Below are 15,763 nucleotides of genomic sequence, written 5' to 3' on the forward strand. Positions count from 1 at the left end.
TCTATCTATCTCTATCACGATATATCTGTATATCTCTATCTCATCTATATCTGTATCTATCTATCGGTGTTTATTTTTTCAGATCCAGGGCACAGTGGCTGTAACAGTGGCATTAAGTACAGCTTGAGATTGTAAGAATAGCAAAGGGTCAGGCAGGGGTCCTTTTTGGTGTCATAGGCTCATTGAAAGCCTGAATCAACTTGGTGCCCGATAACACACTTGCATTATTGTGAAGACAGGATGGACGTAAAGGCAGTGTACCTGTGAGGCCCTGGATCCTTCTATCAGGCTGGCCGGCCTGGTGATGGCTGATTCCTGCCCCTTTAGATCACAAAATGAGCCTAACAAAATGCCAAAGCCAAGAGACCTGAGCTCTGCCCTGCAGCACAGGGGTCATGGACGAGAAGGCACCTGGTTGTAAAGGCCACGGTGTTGACGGCAGCTGTGGCCGGCAGCTCCCCTGAGGAGATGTGGCGATGGCAAGAGCAACCATTCACAGCCAGCCATGCTCTTGGGACATCTTGTTCCACCTCTCTTAGCAGAGTCAGGTCTCTGCTGGGGCTTCCAGTGTGTAAGGAGCACTCAGATATCATTGGGAATGCAGGGCTGGGGGACAGTCCTCTTACTCAACCTCCTTCCAATGCAGTAACTCTTACTCAGATGTAAGGAATGTTAAGTGACTGTGAGTGGAAGTGTAAGTGGAGGAGGAGGTGAGACGTCCAGGGACAGTAATCACAGATGGTCAGCCTGTCTCTGACGAAGGCAAGTGGTGCTCACTGAGTATCCACGCAGGTTTGGGAACAGATTCGAGTTTCTTAGGGGCACTGGGGAGATAAAGCTGAACCCTAACACCAGAGGCCATGAATCAGCCAAGTGAAGGTGGACGGGGTTCTGACACCCAATCACGTGCTTCGTGTGACTGGGGACATGTGTTAAAGTGTCATAACCTTGCCACATCTGTCTCTAATGCAGCTATGGGAGGTGGGGAAAATTACACAGACTGAGTCCCTCACTTTCCCTAGGGTATGAAATAGCAGATACTCACCCTTCCCTGGTGCCAATTCCTCTATTTGAATTATTTTTAAAATAAAAATACTGTGGAGGTTTTTAAGACTTCCATTCCAGCTATTCCAGAACTGAGGTTCCGGAAGCTGTGGGTTCTAGCCTCAATCTGGGCTCTGCATGTTCTTCTCCTTGGGTGCAAGGATCCTTCCTCACCAGCTGAGAGGAGAGAAACCTTGCACTCTGTGGGTCTGTAAATCACACCTAAGAGTTGCCCCAGCTGGAAGCAATTACTGTTGTAATTGTCTGACAGCTGCACCTGGACCTTGGGGAAGGAGTTGGCTTCACACCCCCTGTACTTCATACACCCTGCACCAAAATAGTGATGCTGAAAGCAGACTGAGAACTTTAGGCATTTCCATTTCTTTTAGTGTCAGCTCTAACTACATACATTGCCACTGAGAGATGATATTGAAACTGCTCTCAGAGGCCCAGCAGATCTTGATGCCCCCAAAGAGTCCATCCTGTCTCCCTACATTCTAGCAAAAACAGGCTAGCCAGTGAATGGGTTCCGAGCCCTCTTCTCCCTTTATCTAGAATCCAGTAAGTGAGAGGGCTCTGCACTGTTTGGTACATGCTCACCTTGTAACACCAGCTCTGGTCACAGTCTCCCCTCCATTAGCATGTGTTTGTTTGTTTTTTGGAATGGCTGTGCACTGTGGAGTGCTGTGACCTCTTCTGACCCCACACTTGGTCTGTTCCCCTGGGCAACAGAGAGAACTTACCCTTGTTCCCATTTTTTTTTTCAGTGCAGTATACACAATTTATCCAGTTTTTCTCAGCCTTACCCCCACCCTGATATCAGTCCCATTTTACAGCAGTGGCACCATGCAATATTTGTCCTTTTGCGACTGAGATATTTCACTCAGCATAATGTCCTCCAGGCTCACCCATTTTGAATAATATTGAATGAGTTCCTTGTTTTTCAACGCAGCATAGTATTCCATTGTGTGAATATACCACAGCTTCTCTACCCGTTCATTTGTTGATGGGCACCTGGGTTGTTTCCAACTCCTTGCTATTGTGAACAGAGCTGTAATAAACATGGGTGTGCATATATCTGCTTGGATGTCAGTTATGGTCTCTTTAGGGTACATTCCCAGTAGTGGAATTGCTGGGTCAAATGATATTTCTATTTGCAACTTTTTGAGAAAGCTCCATACCGCCTTCCACAGTGGTTGCACCGTTTTACACTCCCACCAACAGTGAATAAGGGTTCCAGTTTCTCCACAACCTCGCCAGCATTTGTTGCTTGCTGTTCTGTTAAATTTTGCTATTCTTACTGGGGTGAGATGATATCTCATAGTTGTTTTGATTTGCATCTCTCTTAGAGCTAGGGATTTTGATCATTTCTTCATGTGCTTGTTGGCCGGCCATCTGAATGTCGTCTTTGGTGAAGTGTCTATTCATATCCTGTGCCCATTTTTCTATTGGATTATTTACCTTTATCTTGTTGTGGTGCCTTGTTCCCATTTTTTAAAGAGCTTTACAAGGTTCAGACTAAATCATTCCTGGCTGGAAATAAAAACAATAAGTCTCCCAAAATATATTTGAGTCAGTCCTCAGCATCATTTGATTACAGCCAGCAGAGTGATGCTTTAAAAGCTGCTTTGTAAATCTGGTGGGTTTTTGTGTATGGACTGTGTTCAGTGTCTGAAACAAAAATCCTCATCCCCCTTCCCTGACAACAGGCCTGGCTTCATCAGCTATACCCTCCTGTTTGATTTTTAGTAAATATACCTCCAGTTTCTTCTTAAGAGGCCGGTGATGGTTACCTCCGTGTCAAAGGGTTCTGGTGAATCTCTCTGCATCCTGTCTGGTCGTTAAATGCATAGCTGTGGGATGTAACATTGGTGCTCTGTCCAGGGTGCTCAGCTCTGCCTTCTCCACTCTTGTTTGGACACATACTTGCATCATCTTGTGGCTCCTTGAGTCTCCTTTGCCTGCAGGTACATAGAATAAACGTGCTTGGGACCTTGTTCACTCGGGCCCACGTGCAGCCCTTAGCTGATGACGACAGTCACAGTGTCAGTGTAGACACCTTGTTGTTGTTGTTGTTGTTATGTGCCGTCGAGTCGTTTGCGACTCATAGCGACCCTATGTACAACAGCCCTAAACCCTGCTCTATCCTGTGCCAATAGCACTGCCTCTGACACACCCATCCCGATTACCCCAGTCACTGAATCAATCCACCTCATAGAGGTCTTCCCCTCCTGCGCTGTCCCTCCACTCTGCCCAGCATGATGTCCCTCTCTAAAGACCTGTCTCTCCTTACAACATGTCCAAAGTATGTCAGGCGAAGCCCCAGAATCCTTGCCTCTAAGGAGCAGCCTGGTTTAACCCTCTCTAAGATAAATCTGTTTGCAGTCCATGGTACATTCAACACTCTTCTCTAGCACCACAGCTCAAAGGCGTCAATTCTCCTTCTATCCTCCCTAGTCATTGTCCAGCTCTCTGATGCATAACAAGTGATTGCAAAAACCATGGCCTGTATCAGGCACACCTTAGTCTCCAGAGAGACACCTTGTACGTGTGGTTGATATTCATGAGGTACAGGGGCAGGTGAGGCAGTGAGTTGGCCCAAGATTATGTCTTTGTTTGGCCCTACTTGTGGCCACTAAATTCACTGCCTTACTAGTCTCTGTAGTTGTTAGGAACCGTTGAGTTGAGTATGACTCATCTTGACCCTATGAAGAGTCAACCTAAACCCTGCCTTGTCCTGCCTGTGCTGTCCTCATTGTCTCTGACACCCTAGAACCCATTGCTTAAGTCACCATGTCAGTCAGCTGGTGCTGTCCTCATCGTCTCTGACACTCTGACATTGCTTAAGTCACCATGTCAGTCCATCTCATGGAGGGTCATCCTGCTGACCCTCTGTCTATCAAAAAATGATGTCCCTTTCCAAGAAATAGCCTTGCTTAGCTGTATGTCCAAAGTCTGACTGAGACCATCCTGGTCTCCAAGGAGTTCTCTGGCTGCGCTTTTCCCAAGACATATCTGTTTGTTGCTTTGGTGATTCATGAGATATTCAGTATTCTTCTCCAGCACCACAACTCAAAGACATCAAGTCTTCAGTCTCTCCTAAGAACATGTTTTGTTTTTAATAATCCTGTTCAATATCAGTCTTCGTCCCAGGATCTAAGGAAAGACTTTCTTCTTTTTTTAAAAAAAAAAAAGAAAAGGAAAATACTTTCTCATTGAGTTTTCCAAAATCTGCACTGATGTGTCCCAGGGTGCCACGTTGACCATCAGAAGGGCCATGGGCTAATTTAAAATTTCAGGGAAAACTCACTGATACACAACATCTCTTAAATACACTGCAGTCTTCCTAAGGTCATTTAGAATTTCAGTACTACATTGCATTTCCTTCTTTCTGGTGGTGGTACATCTTTCTGAAATCTGGGTTTTGAGCCTTGCAGGGGTGGAAAGGAAATATGGTATGAAAAGTAGTGTAAAACAGGAAATGAAGATTGTGGTGCCCAATTTGAATCCAAGATTAGTCAAGTATACCCACCATATTCATCAGCCATTTTGCCCATTTTAAGAATAGTATTCTTTTAAGGGAGCTCTGGTGGCCTAGTGGCAAGACGCTGCACTGCAATCCCAGAGGTATGCGGTTCAAATCCACCAGATGCTCTGCTGGAGAAGGAGGGGGCAATCTCCTCCTGTACCAGTCAGATCTGATTTGACGGTACACATAAAAATAATACAATAAAAATTTTTTAAAAAATGTAAAAAAAGAATGGTATTAAGATATTTTAAAAATGCCCATCAACAAACAAATGGATAGAAAAGCTGTGGTATATTCACACAATGGAATACTACGCTGCATTAAAAGCCAGGAACTCATGAAATATTATACAAAATGGATGACCTTGGAGGACATTATGCTAAGTGAAATATCTTAGCACAAAAGGACAAATACTGCATGGTGCCACTATTGTAAAATGGGACTGACATTGGGGTTGAGGGGAGATTGAGAAAGATGGGATAAATTATGTGTATACTGCATAGAAACAGATGAGGGAGAGACCTGTTTAAAAGGGATATATGATTACATATTATTGTCATGACAGGAGCCCGGAACGAAGGCTGCACAGTGGAGTGGACCTCGAGGAGGGATTGTAAAACAATGAAAGAATTTTTTTTTTTACTTTTCAAAGTGAAGTGCGAAGTAGGGGGATGGGGGGGCAGGGAGAAAAGTGCAAGAATGAATGAATGGAAATACAAAGTCTCTGTAAACTTTAATTAAAATTAATAATAAAAAGGACAACATTATAATAAGTGGAGAAAGAAAAGATATTTTAAAAACAGATGTGTATTATTTCTTAAAGTCCTAAATTATTAGGTCGTAATGGTCTTTGCTGCTGAATAAATGGAACTCTCTGATATTTCTTTTGGCCTATGAATATCATGAAAAAACATTCCACACTAAGAGTCCTATGAACCAAATAAATTGGAGGATCTCTCCTTAATCATGAAAAAACAGTATTTTATATGTATTTTGCATGTAAGTCAGGCAAATATTTAAGCCACAAATGAAAAGCTCCATCACAGATTAAGCTTGAAATAGACGAAATGATTATTCTTTTACATGTTCTTTGTTTTTCTTCACCGTCTTGAATTGCTCACGAACCATCACACTTGACATTTAAACTTGAACTTGTTCTCTTTTTCTTTTTTTTCCAGAGAGTGGGTTAATCGAGCCCCATCTATTCATTTTCTAAGAGTGTTAATCTGTCTGAGACTGTTAATGAGGGATCCATGCTATCAGGTTGGTTAAAAATATTCAAAAAATATTTTTTACTTTTTTATTGTTTTATTTGAAGGTTTACAATTCATATTGGGTTTTCATACATTGTTCACAGGCATTTTTGGTTTGGGTATGTTGCAGGGAGGGACCAGTCCTTGGAGAGGGACGTCATGCTTGGGAGGGTGAAGGGACAGTGCAAGAGAGGGTGAAGGGACAGTGCAAGAGAGGAAGACCCTGGATGAGATGGATTGACTCAGTGACTGGGGTAATGGGGATAGGTGTATCAGGGACAGTGAGATAGAGTGGGGTTCAGAGCTGTTGTAAACAGGGTCACTGTGAGTTGCAAGCAACTTGATGGCACAGAACAACAATGTATCTTAAACAGAAATAGGAAGCTCCGTGTGCTTCTGATCTTCCATCTACAATTCATTGTGGATCATATATAATGAGAGTGAGAATCAGGTCCCATTTGGCCCACATGAATCCTGGTATAGTCTTGTTGTTCCTGCTTTAACTATTATTTCTGCTTTGACTTTCCAGCCTGTCACAGTTGGGGTGAACACTTTCTAGATGTGATATTAAGAAAAGTATTCATAGATTTTATTTTTTTAAGGTCATGATCTCATTTCCTCTGGTTTCTTGAATTCAGCCAGATGTTTATACTAGAGATGCTGTTTCTTCTGAAAATTGATGGCAGTGGTATCATGCTCTTGTTTGCAGATCTCTTATCCCAAGTACTGCCTTCCTCAATCCATTTCTTAAAGGTTTGGGACACAGTTGCTTCTACTGCTGTCTAAAGGAAAGAATCCAGTGGCCACTTCCTCTGTTTATGGAACGCGGTGACCAAAACCCTTCTTAAATGAAAATCTCCCCATGATTGCCAGCCTTTGCGTAAGAAGGCATTTATTTCTTAGACCTGAGTCTCTTTTCCCTGATACTTCTCCTACAATAGTGTAATGCGTTGACTTGGCAAGAACTATTGGCGGAAGTAGCAAAGCTGTGTTGCAGTGGACTGTGTATTTGTGCTGTTGAATCTGAGCAAGTCTTTACCATCGCCATAAATTCCTCCCCTTGCGGGTTGATCCAGGCTTACAGGATCCACTCTACGCACCATTTACTCCTTATATTTCTCACACTCAACCCCTCCACCCTTGCCCTTCCATCCTGTTGTCATCGAAGGACATCATTTCCTGGATTGTTTTGCTTTTTAAAGAAGGAAGACTGAAGATTTCCTACGGGAAGCTCTTTCATATTTTTCTTGTCTGTTGCTTAAAATATTTGGGTTATTAGGGAGGTCTGGGGGCCTAGTGGCAAGAAGCTGCACTGCAATCCCAGAGGTATGCTGTTCCAATCCACTAGATGCTCTGCTGGAGAAGGAGGGGCAATCTCCTCCTGTACCAGTCAGATCAGATTTGAAGGTACATGCACAAAAATTATAAATATTTTTAAAAAATGAAAATGAAAATATTTGGGTTATCATGCAACTTTATTTTTCTAATATCAGAGGAAATGCCCCCGATCCTTTGCCGTGACTTATCCTTCCATTTGCGCTTCTCTTCCCATTGTCTTTCTTCCGGTGACTCCTCTTTCTGCTTTCCTGTACCCCAAAAGTGTCCTTTCCCTGACCCAGCCACCTCTGTAAGCCTTCATCTTAAATTCACCACTTCATTTCTTGAATGGTCAATCTCCCGAATCCACTTTCTTTCACCCTGACTTCAGTGGTAAAGCGTCTCAAATTATTTGTTCAGGACACAGATTGAGTCAGTGTGGAGAAATGATACCACCCCGATGTACACCTTTCCTGATTTTAAGCCATGCAGCGTTCTCTTGTTCTGTTTGTATAACAGCTTCTTAGTCTACGTACAGCTTTCACATAAGCACAGGTAAGTTGTTCCGGGATTTCCATTGGGCTCAGGGTATCTAATTCATTAAGAAGCTGGATTATATGAAGAATGTGAATTTAGGATTAGAGAAAGAGTCATAAACCTGCCTTACGCAAATGACACAACTTTACTCGGAGAAAGTGAGGAAGACTTAAGCACTTAATGCAGAAGATCAAATCCACATGCATTCAAATCTCAACGTCAAGAAAACAGAAATCCCCTCTGGACCAGCAGGCAGCATTATGATAGATGAATAAAAAAGATTGAAGCTGTCAACAATTTCGTTTTCCTTAGACTCACGATCAACACTGAAGGAAGCTGCAGTTAAGAAATCAAAAGACTTTTTGCATTGAGAAAATTTTCTTTTAAGGAACTTTCCAAACAGCTAAAGAGCAAAGAGAATCAGTTTAAAGACTAAGGTGTGCCCGATCTAAGTCATGATATTTTTAATTGCTTCTGTGCATCTGAAAGTTCAGAAAGATCAAAGAATAATTGATGCCTTTCCATTGTAATGTTGGCAAAGATTGTGGAATATTCCATGCACCAAGAAAAAAATAGAAACAAATTTGTCTTGGAGACTTATATACTTGTATGTCTGGCTATCTGCCTGCCTGCCTGCCTACCTGCCTATCTATCTATCTATCTATCTATCTATCTATCTATCTATCTATCTATCTATCTATCTAGACACTTCAGCTGTAGTTGGAACCAAAGGCACGCAGTTCAAATCCACCAGCTGTTCCACAGGAGAAAGATGGCAGTCTCCTCCTGTGTAATTAAACTGCCTCTGAAAACTCACTGGAGGTACAGCGATGTGTTTGTTCCAACTCAATGGTACACAACAACAAAAACAACCAAGCCATTCAGTCTTACCTGGAGAGATATGCAAAGCGAAGCCCCAGGAGAGTATTTAGAATCATGACCCAGGACTATGCAGTGTTGTTTTTTGGGTTTGTTGTGGTTTTGTTTTTTCCTCATTGCTGTTACATTGTGTTTTATACGGTCATTCATATATATTATGTATTGTATTTTATATAATTAATTACTGTTGATTTGTACCTAATATCACCCCAGTATTTCAAGTCATCATAGCATGTTTCCTTCATTGCCTTCTTCCTCACCCTTAGCCCACCAATCTCTGCTATCCTAGTGATTTCCCCCTTCCCCTCTTTTGCCTCCCCTTCTAACCTTTTGAACATTTATACACATCTGGCTCAGTTAACCTCTTATTTTCATAATCATGATTTATGCAGTATTTATCCTTATAAGACTGATTTATTTCACTCAGCATAATGCCTTCTAGAATCTCCCATGTTATTTAGTATTTTACAAAGTCATTGTTCCTTGGTATTGCATAGGATTCCATATGTACTACAATTTCTCAATCTGCTAATTTATTGATAAGCATTTGGGCTGTTTTCATTTTCTCGCTGCTATGAACATAGGTGTACGTATCTTTGTCGATGTCTCAGTCTGATTTCCTTGGGGTCCATCCCTAGCAGTAGGATAGTTGGATTACTAACGATTTTTTTGAACAGAGAAGTAAGTTGGTCATGTTTGTGACCAGTCAGGGCTGACTGCAGTGTCTTAAGCCCTGATGGATTTGCTGCTGGGCAGGAGTAGGTTTTGTGGAGCTGACAGGAAGTGGCTTTAGTGAAGTCTGAGGAACAGCCACGTCAGCACAATGGGTTTGTTTCTTTTAGTATAATTTTCATAGGAATGTATGATTAGCTGGGAAGCTCTGATAGCTTAGTGGAAAGGAGTTGTGCTACTAACCCTAGGCTCGTGGTTCGAATCTTCTAGTAGCTCTGCAGAAGAAAGATAGGCAGAGACTCTTGTGTGATTGACAGCTTCTGAAAACCCACTAGAGGGTGAGCTATGAGTCAGTTGACTCAATGTTACAGAACAACTTACTACTATTATTCTTATTAGTGTTTGATTTTTTCCTAGATTATATTCTTCACCCCTTTTTTTTTATTAATTTCAATGAACATTTGCAAAGATTTTGGATTTCCATTCATTCATTGTTACACTTTTCTCCCTGCCCTCCCCTAACCCCCAGTTCACTCTTCTCCTTGAAAAGCAAAAGAAAAACTCCTTCATTGGTATGCATACCCCCACCCCCACCCCCACCTCAAGTATACTCCACTCTGCAACCCTCATTCCGAACTCTTAAGATAGTCATAATGCCCTAAAATATATTACTTTTGAACTGTTCTCTCCCTTATCGGCTTCAATGCAGTATACATAATTCATCCAGTTTTTCTCATTCTTACCCTAACCCTGATGTCAGTCCCATTCTACAGCAGTGGAACTATGTATGCAGTGTTTGTCCTTTTGTGACTGAGATATTTCACTCAGCATAATGTCCTCGAGGGTCATCCGTTTTTTTTAAAGGGAAGATCTCAAAGAGTTGGCCAAGCCAAGACACCACTCATAGTTTACATTGTGAGCTGCTGTTCAGGTTGACCAGAGAAGACACTGTCCAGGTCACTATGCTCAGGGGCACAGGGTGACCGTCTCCTGGCCGCCTGACCGGTGGCAGAGGAGAAGGGGCCAAGATCAGAGAGGACAGGCCGGAGGCGGCGCTGCTGTAATCTAAGTCCACAGCTGTATTTGCTCTTCAGATCAGTGCCTAGAACTGTTAAGCCGGGGTGTGTTTACACCAGGTGGTCATGGTTTTGTCCAGTTTACACTCCTGAGGCGGTGCAGCGCCTGTGGGTGTGACCACAGGAAACCCAAGGAAAGCCAAGAGTCTATGAGCAGGTGAGGAAGGGCACCTAACACAAGCGAGGGTCATATTGTTGAGTGTGTAATGAATCATGCTTGGAACAGTTGTTCTAAGAACGAGAAACTCTCCCCTTCCAAAGTGTCGCAGCACACCTCAAACTGTCCCAAAGAACTAGTAAATTTTCAGTGTAAAAATTTGTGTTTTGGTTAATGGTGCATGTCAGCTTTCCAGGAGAGATGTCATACATAGCAGATCATTGATGTCTCTGAGAAGCCCCACAGTGAAAACGTTTGCTTTCTTTAATCCGGACTTTTCCAAGCAGTTTTGACCACACATTTGTAAAATAAAAATCTTCCTTATTGTGTTTGCCATTGGGTTGAAACCAACAGAGCTGGTCCTCCAGCTGGTCTCAGAGGCTGTAAATCCCACAGGAGGAGATTGCCCATCTGTCTCCCAAAGAGCCCACTGGTGGACTCGAACCTCCAGAGAGGTAGAGTCTTTGGTTAGTGAGACACTCCCTATGACACAAAAGAAAATTACTGTTCCCCGGACAAAGCAATGGACACATTGCCTTGGTTCCACATTCGTCATATTAAATACTGGATGCGTTTATTTCTGTCGTGGTAAATATTTCAAAGTGTGACTATGAATAGAAAATGATGGATACGATTTTAAAACTCTTTTCCCCCCTTGGTATTTTCCTGACTCCTAAGCTTCAACATTGAATCACCTTCTTATGGAGGATTCCCAGATTTTAACAATTTCCTATCTCAGCCTGTTTTCATTTTTGCCACCTGGATCCCAGCAACACTTCAGCATGTCTAAAATCTTCTTTTCCTCAATTCCAATCCTTCTTCCTGGTATCTGTCAAATTATCTAACCATCCCCTCATCATCAGGCACAGACATGGTGATGCCTTCTACTTTTTAAAAAATTATCATTAATTTTAATGAATGTTTACAGAGACTTTGGATTTCCGTTCATTCATTGTTGCACTTTTCTCCCTGCCCACCTCTCACCCCCAATTCACTCTTCTCTTTGAAAAGTAAAAGAAAAATTCTTTCATTGTTATATAATCACTTCCCCCAAGTCCACTCCACTGTGCTGCTTTCATTCTGGACTCCTGTCATGACAATTCTACTTTTACTCCTGTTCAAAGACCATCTCGTCTCTCAAATTTTATGCTCACATCCACTGGCTTCCAATTTGAGTGCTTAGCTGACCCCCTCTTTCTCTTCTGTTCTCTTCATCCTGGGACTGAAGAGAAGCTCTTGTTTGTTCTGGCCTCTGTTGCCTGTGTACCTTCTCCTTTCCTGCACTGCCCAGTGCAGATTAAGCTTCATGCCTGCGTCTTCTCACCCTGCTTTTCAAATATATTTCCGATACCTGTCACAAGAACTGAGTTGTTTTCCCCTCACCCTCTTGTACGCATGCCTCATGAAATGCCCAGAACTGGACTATTTATATTTTGAATAACTTCCATGTGTCCGTGTTAAATAAGGAGGAAGGTGTCAATACAGCCTGGATTAATCGGGTCACCTGGAAACTCAGGTGTCTGACGTGGGTGTGCACGTGGCTAACCTGAGTGCACTTACTATTAATAGAATTCCCGGGTTATCCTCACCACAGCCAAGCCTCCCCCCTTCTCTTCCTCAGCACTTTTAGAGCAGTTACAGGATTGTTCGAAGAGGGACCCACTCAGTGGCAGGATAGCTTTAGCCTTCTTATCAGGAAGAGGGTTTAAAGCTCTGTACCAGGAGGCATCTTGCAATGATGATCCTTCTGTTTGTTTAGTGTCCTTTTAATAAGACCAGGAGCCCAAGGATTTGAAGAAATCCTATAATCTACAAGCTCAAACCTTGTCATGCATTCAGATCACCTGGAGGTCAGGTTCAAAGGCAGAGTGGAGTCAGCAAGCCAGGTCCGGGCCAGAGGTCCTTTGTGTTTGACTTGGTTCCCAGGTCTGAGGGCCTTACCCTGGGGAGCAAACAGGGCTTGTCACCAGAATGAACTGTTCCGAGAAGTTTCATTTCTCTGCTGAGAATTTGCATTCCCACTACAAATCTACTGAGTCAGAATCTACATTTAACCAAATCTCCAGATGATTTTTTTTTTTAAAAAAACTATTTAATTGTGATTTGGGTGAAAGTTCACAGAGCAAATTTGTTTCCCTTTCTACAGTGTATACACATCTGCGTGGTTGATTCACTTTATAGGCCGATTGTTTAGCTAGAGAGGATTCTTAAAGCTCCCTAGCAGAAATGAACTGGTGTGAAGCCCTCTCAGAGCTGAAGGGTGTCAATGCTCATCTGGGCACTGCTACGTAAACAGAGTGGTTTCTGTGTTTTCTGTTTGGGGCCCTGGTTTCCTTCTGTACCTTGAAGGGTTGAATGCAGTGATACCCGACAGCTCTTCTCAGTGCTCCTGTTTTCTGATGACACATTAAGAATAAGGACAAGGAAGAAGGTTGCATCTCTGAGCACATACACGTTCTTTTAATCTTTACCCAGTTTTTATATCTATAAGAAGTTTATCTTCCATATAGTATAAACGTACAGCCAGGAAGCTTGTTAGCATGTTCCCATTTACGACGTTTTTGTAATTGTGTACCATCGAATCGTAACTGTCTCCTAGTTGACCTGCCAGAGGGTTTTCAGAGGCAATCAGTTGCATGGGAAGAGAATGCCCATCCTTTTCCTGCAGCACAGCTGGTGGATTTGAACTGCTTGCCTTTGGGATGGCAGTGCAGCTTCTTAACCACTGGGCTGCCAATGCTCCCTCAGGATGCTCCTTAAAGAAAAGGCTGGTGAAACTTCGTCTCATTTATCTTGGGCATGTTGTTAGAAGGGGCCGGTCCTTGGAACTGGACCTCATGCTTGTTGATGGAGGAAAGGGGGGGTAGGCTCAGGGGAAGAGAAGGTTTGACAGAGTGACCACAGCAATGGGCTCCGTCAGTCACACGGATTGCCGCAGTGACCGCAGCAGTGGGCTCCAGTGTGTCGGAGCTGAGAGGACCGCACGGGATAGGACAGGGCTCAGAGCCGCCGTTGTTCACAGGGTCACTTATGAGTCATGATTGCTTTAACTGTACCCAACAACTTACAGCCCGGCTGTACACTTTGTGACTTCATACAAATATTGCATATAAAATAGACTCTCCACAACAAACCCACCTCTTATATGCATCCTTTTGTCTTTCTTTTATTAGGAAATACTCCACAGCCTGGGTGGGGTCGAAAACCTAGCTCAGGTAAGGTTCACATGGTGGTGCTTGGTCTTGCCTTTATGCCCGTGGTGGCCCCAGGCGAGGACTAATTGGTGCTTGGCCTGACGGCTGGCTTCCTTTTGTTAAGCTGTGGGCCAAGGGGAGGAGCAGGTGAGATTCATGAGTGTGAACCAGAGGCTTGATACTCGTAAAACAGGGAGGGACTGATGACCTTTTGTTCCGACTAATTGGACTCACTTTATCCAGACTGTTGAAAGGAGAATGTGCTATAAAAGGTCACGGGCCTTTTGTTAGCAAAAAAAAAAAAAAAAAAAAAAAAAAGAAATACAGGTTGGCTGACAGGTCTGTGCCCTCAAAAAAGGGCAAGGATAATGAAGAAACATGCGGTCGTGAAAAGGCTCATAACTATTTAAAAATTATCACCAAAACCCAAGTACTGTGCTCACTGAAATATAATAAATATAATAAATAACTGATGGGAGGGTGATCTTGACTCCGTTTACCCTTCCAGTGAAAGTTGGGATTTATTAATAAGACAATTTCCAGGCTTGACATTGGACTTGAACAGTCTGGTCTCCTAAAAGCCATGGTGTATATAAAGAGAATGGTTCTTAGAATAACTCCACAGCCTTGCAAAATCGTTCTAAATTATTAATGAGAGATTAAGTTTAATGACAATATAATGTTAACTCTTATTTTATTCTCATTCTTAAGAAATGGCTACACCATCTCTATTTTGGCTTATATGAAACATATTTTCATTGGCCTAGCATTTCCCTTGGTTTAATGAAGTAGTCTTTTGGGAAATTTTATTGTTGGTAAACTAGATTTTCTTATCCATTTCAAGTCCCATTTGCAAGAGCAGAACTTTTTTGTTTCTCTGAGGCCTGTTCCTTCTTATGATCAGTTATTCACAGTGAAGAATTATCAGGCTAGCTTTTCCCCCATCCTATTCTGGCAGTTGCTATCTGTGTTATCTAGTGAGGTGTACTCAACTCAATGGTACCTAACAACAATAGCATTATCTAATTAGATTGTGATTTTAAATAGTACAATTAAGGTCAGTAAATAACTCTATGCGGTGTTATAGTTATTGACTATATCTGGTATGTTATTCTGTCCTGTTGAGTAAAAACACACCCATAGTTCACTCTCCAGCAGGTTTATTGCATGAGAGGAGATTGCCCATCCTTCTCTTGTGGAGCAGCTGGTGGATTCGAACCACAGACCTTTGGGATTGCAGGGCAGCTTCTTACCATTAGGCTACCAGAGCTCCTTATATAGTTTATAGTTATTTTTTTTAGTTATTAGATATATTGGCTATTATATATATGTATATATGCATATACATATATATATATATGTATATTTACTATATGCTAAAAGGGCACATTGAAGTATTAAAATTCTAAATACTGGGTATGTATCACATTTTATATGCTGCTTCTGTTTGGATGCAAAATGACCCCACAAACCTCTTGAGTTACACGTCATTTTGGGGACCTCTGAGGGTGGATTGAATCTGTGGCCTGGTGCCTCCCCCCAACACCAGTGCGAGCCAGACAGCAATAAAGCCAGACGCAGCGTGCACGGTGGTGAATCTATAGTACCACCTGCAGGTCACTCTCAGAATTGCGCCGCCTGGTCCCTCACGGGCTTGTAAGCTGTCAGTGTCCCCTAACCGACTTGTGGCTTCGTCCCCCCTACAGTACATGGAGATGGTGGCCAACGAGTACCTGGGCTACGGCGACGAGCAGCATGGCGTGGACAAGCTGGTCAACATGACGTGTAAGCACCGGCGCAGGGCCCCGGGCAGCCTCTGGACTGGCCACAAGATGGGGGGAAAAGGAGACTTAAAAAAAAATTATTTTAATAATTTTAATGAACACTTACAGAGATTTTGGATTTCCATTCATTCATTGTTGCACTTTTCTCCCTGTCCATTCCTGCCCCCCGCCCCAGTTTGCTCCTCTCTTTGAAAAGTAAAAGAAAAATTTTTTCTTTGGTATACAATCCCCCTGCACCCCTCCCACCACCCCGGGTACACTCCACTATGCAACCTTAATTGTAACTATAATACCCTATCATATATCGCTTTTAAATTATTC

The 15,763-nt window shown here is 42.7% G+C and overlaps 1 protein-coding gene across 1 annotated transcript in view; it reads left to right on the forward strand.

The window, feature by feature from the left end:
- NEK10 (NIMA-related kinase 10) overlaps window positions 1–15,763 on the forward strand; it is a 249,703-nt gene that overhangs the window by 24,857 nt on the left and 209,083 nt on the right. Inside the window, exons 5-7 of the mRNA XM_006883425.1 lie at window positions 5,752–5,836; window positions 13,638–13,679; window positions 15,365–15,443. Coding sequence (XP_006883487.1) covers window positions 5,752–5,836; window positions 13,638–13,679; window positions 15,365–15,443 — 206 coding nt within the window. The remainder of the gene's footprint in view (window positions 1–5,751; window positions 5,837–13,637; window positions 13,680–15,364; window positions 15,444–15,763) is intronic.

Source organism: Elephantulus edwardii, unplaced genomic scaffold (genome assembly GCF_000299155.1).
Source record: "Elephantulus edwardii isolate Elephantulus edwardi_28Jun2011 unplaced genomic scaffold, EleEdw1.0 scaffold00027, whole genome shotgun sequence".
Taxonomy (NCBI): Eukaryota; Metazoa; Chordata; class Mammalia; order Macroscelidea; family Macroscelididae; genus Elephantulus; species Elephantulus edwardii.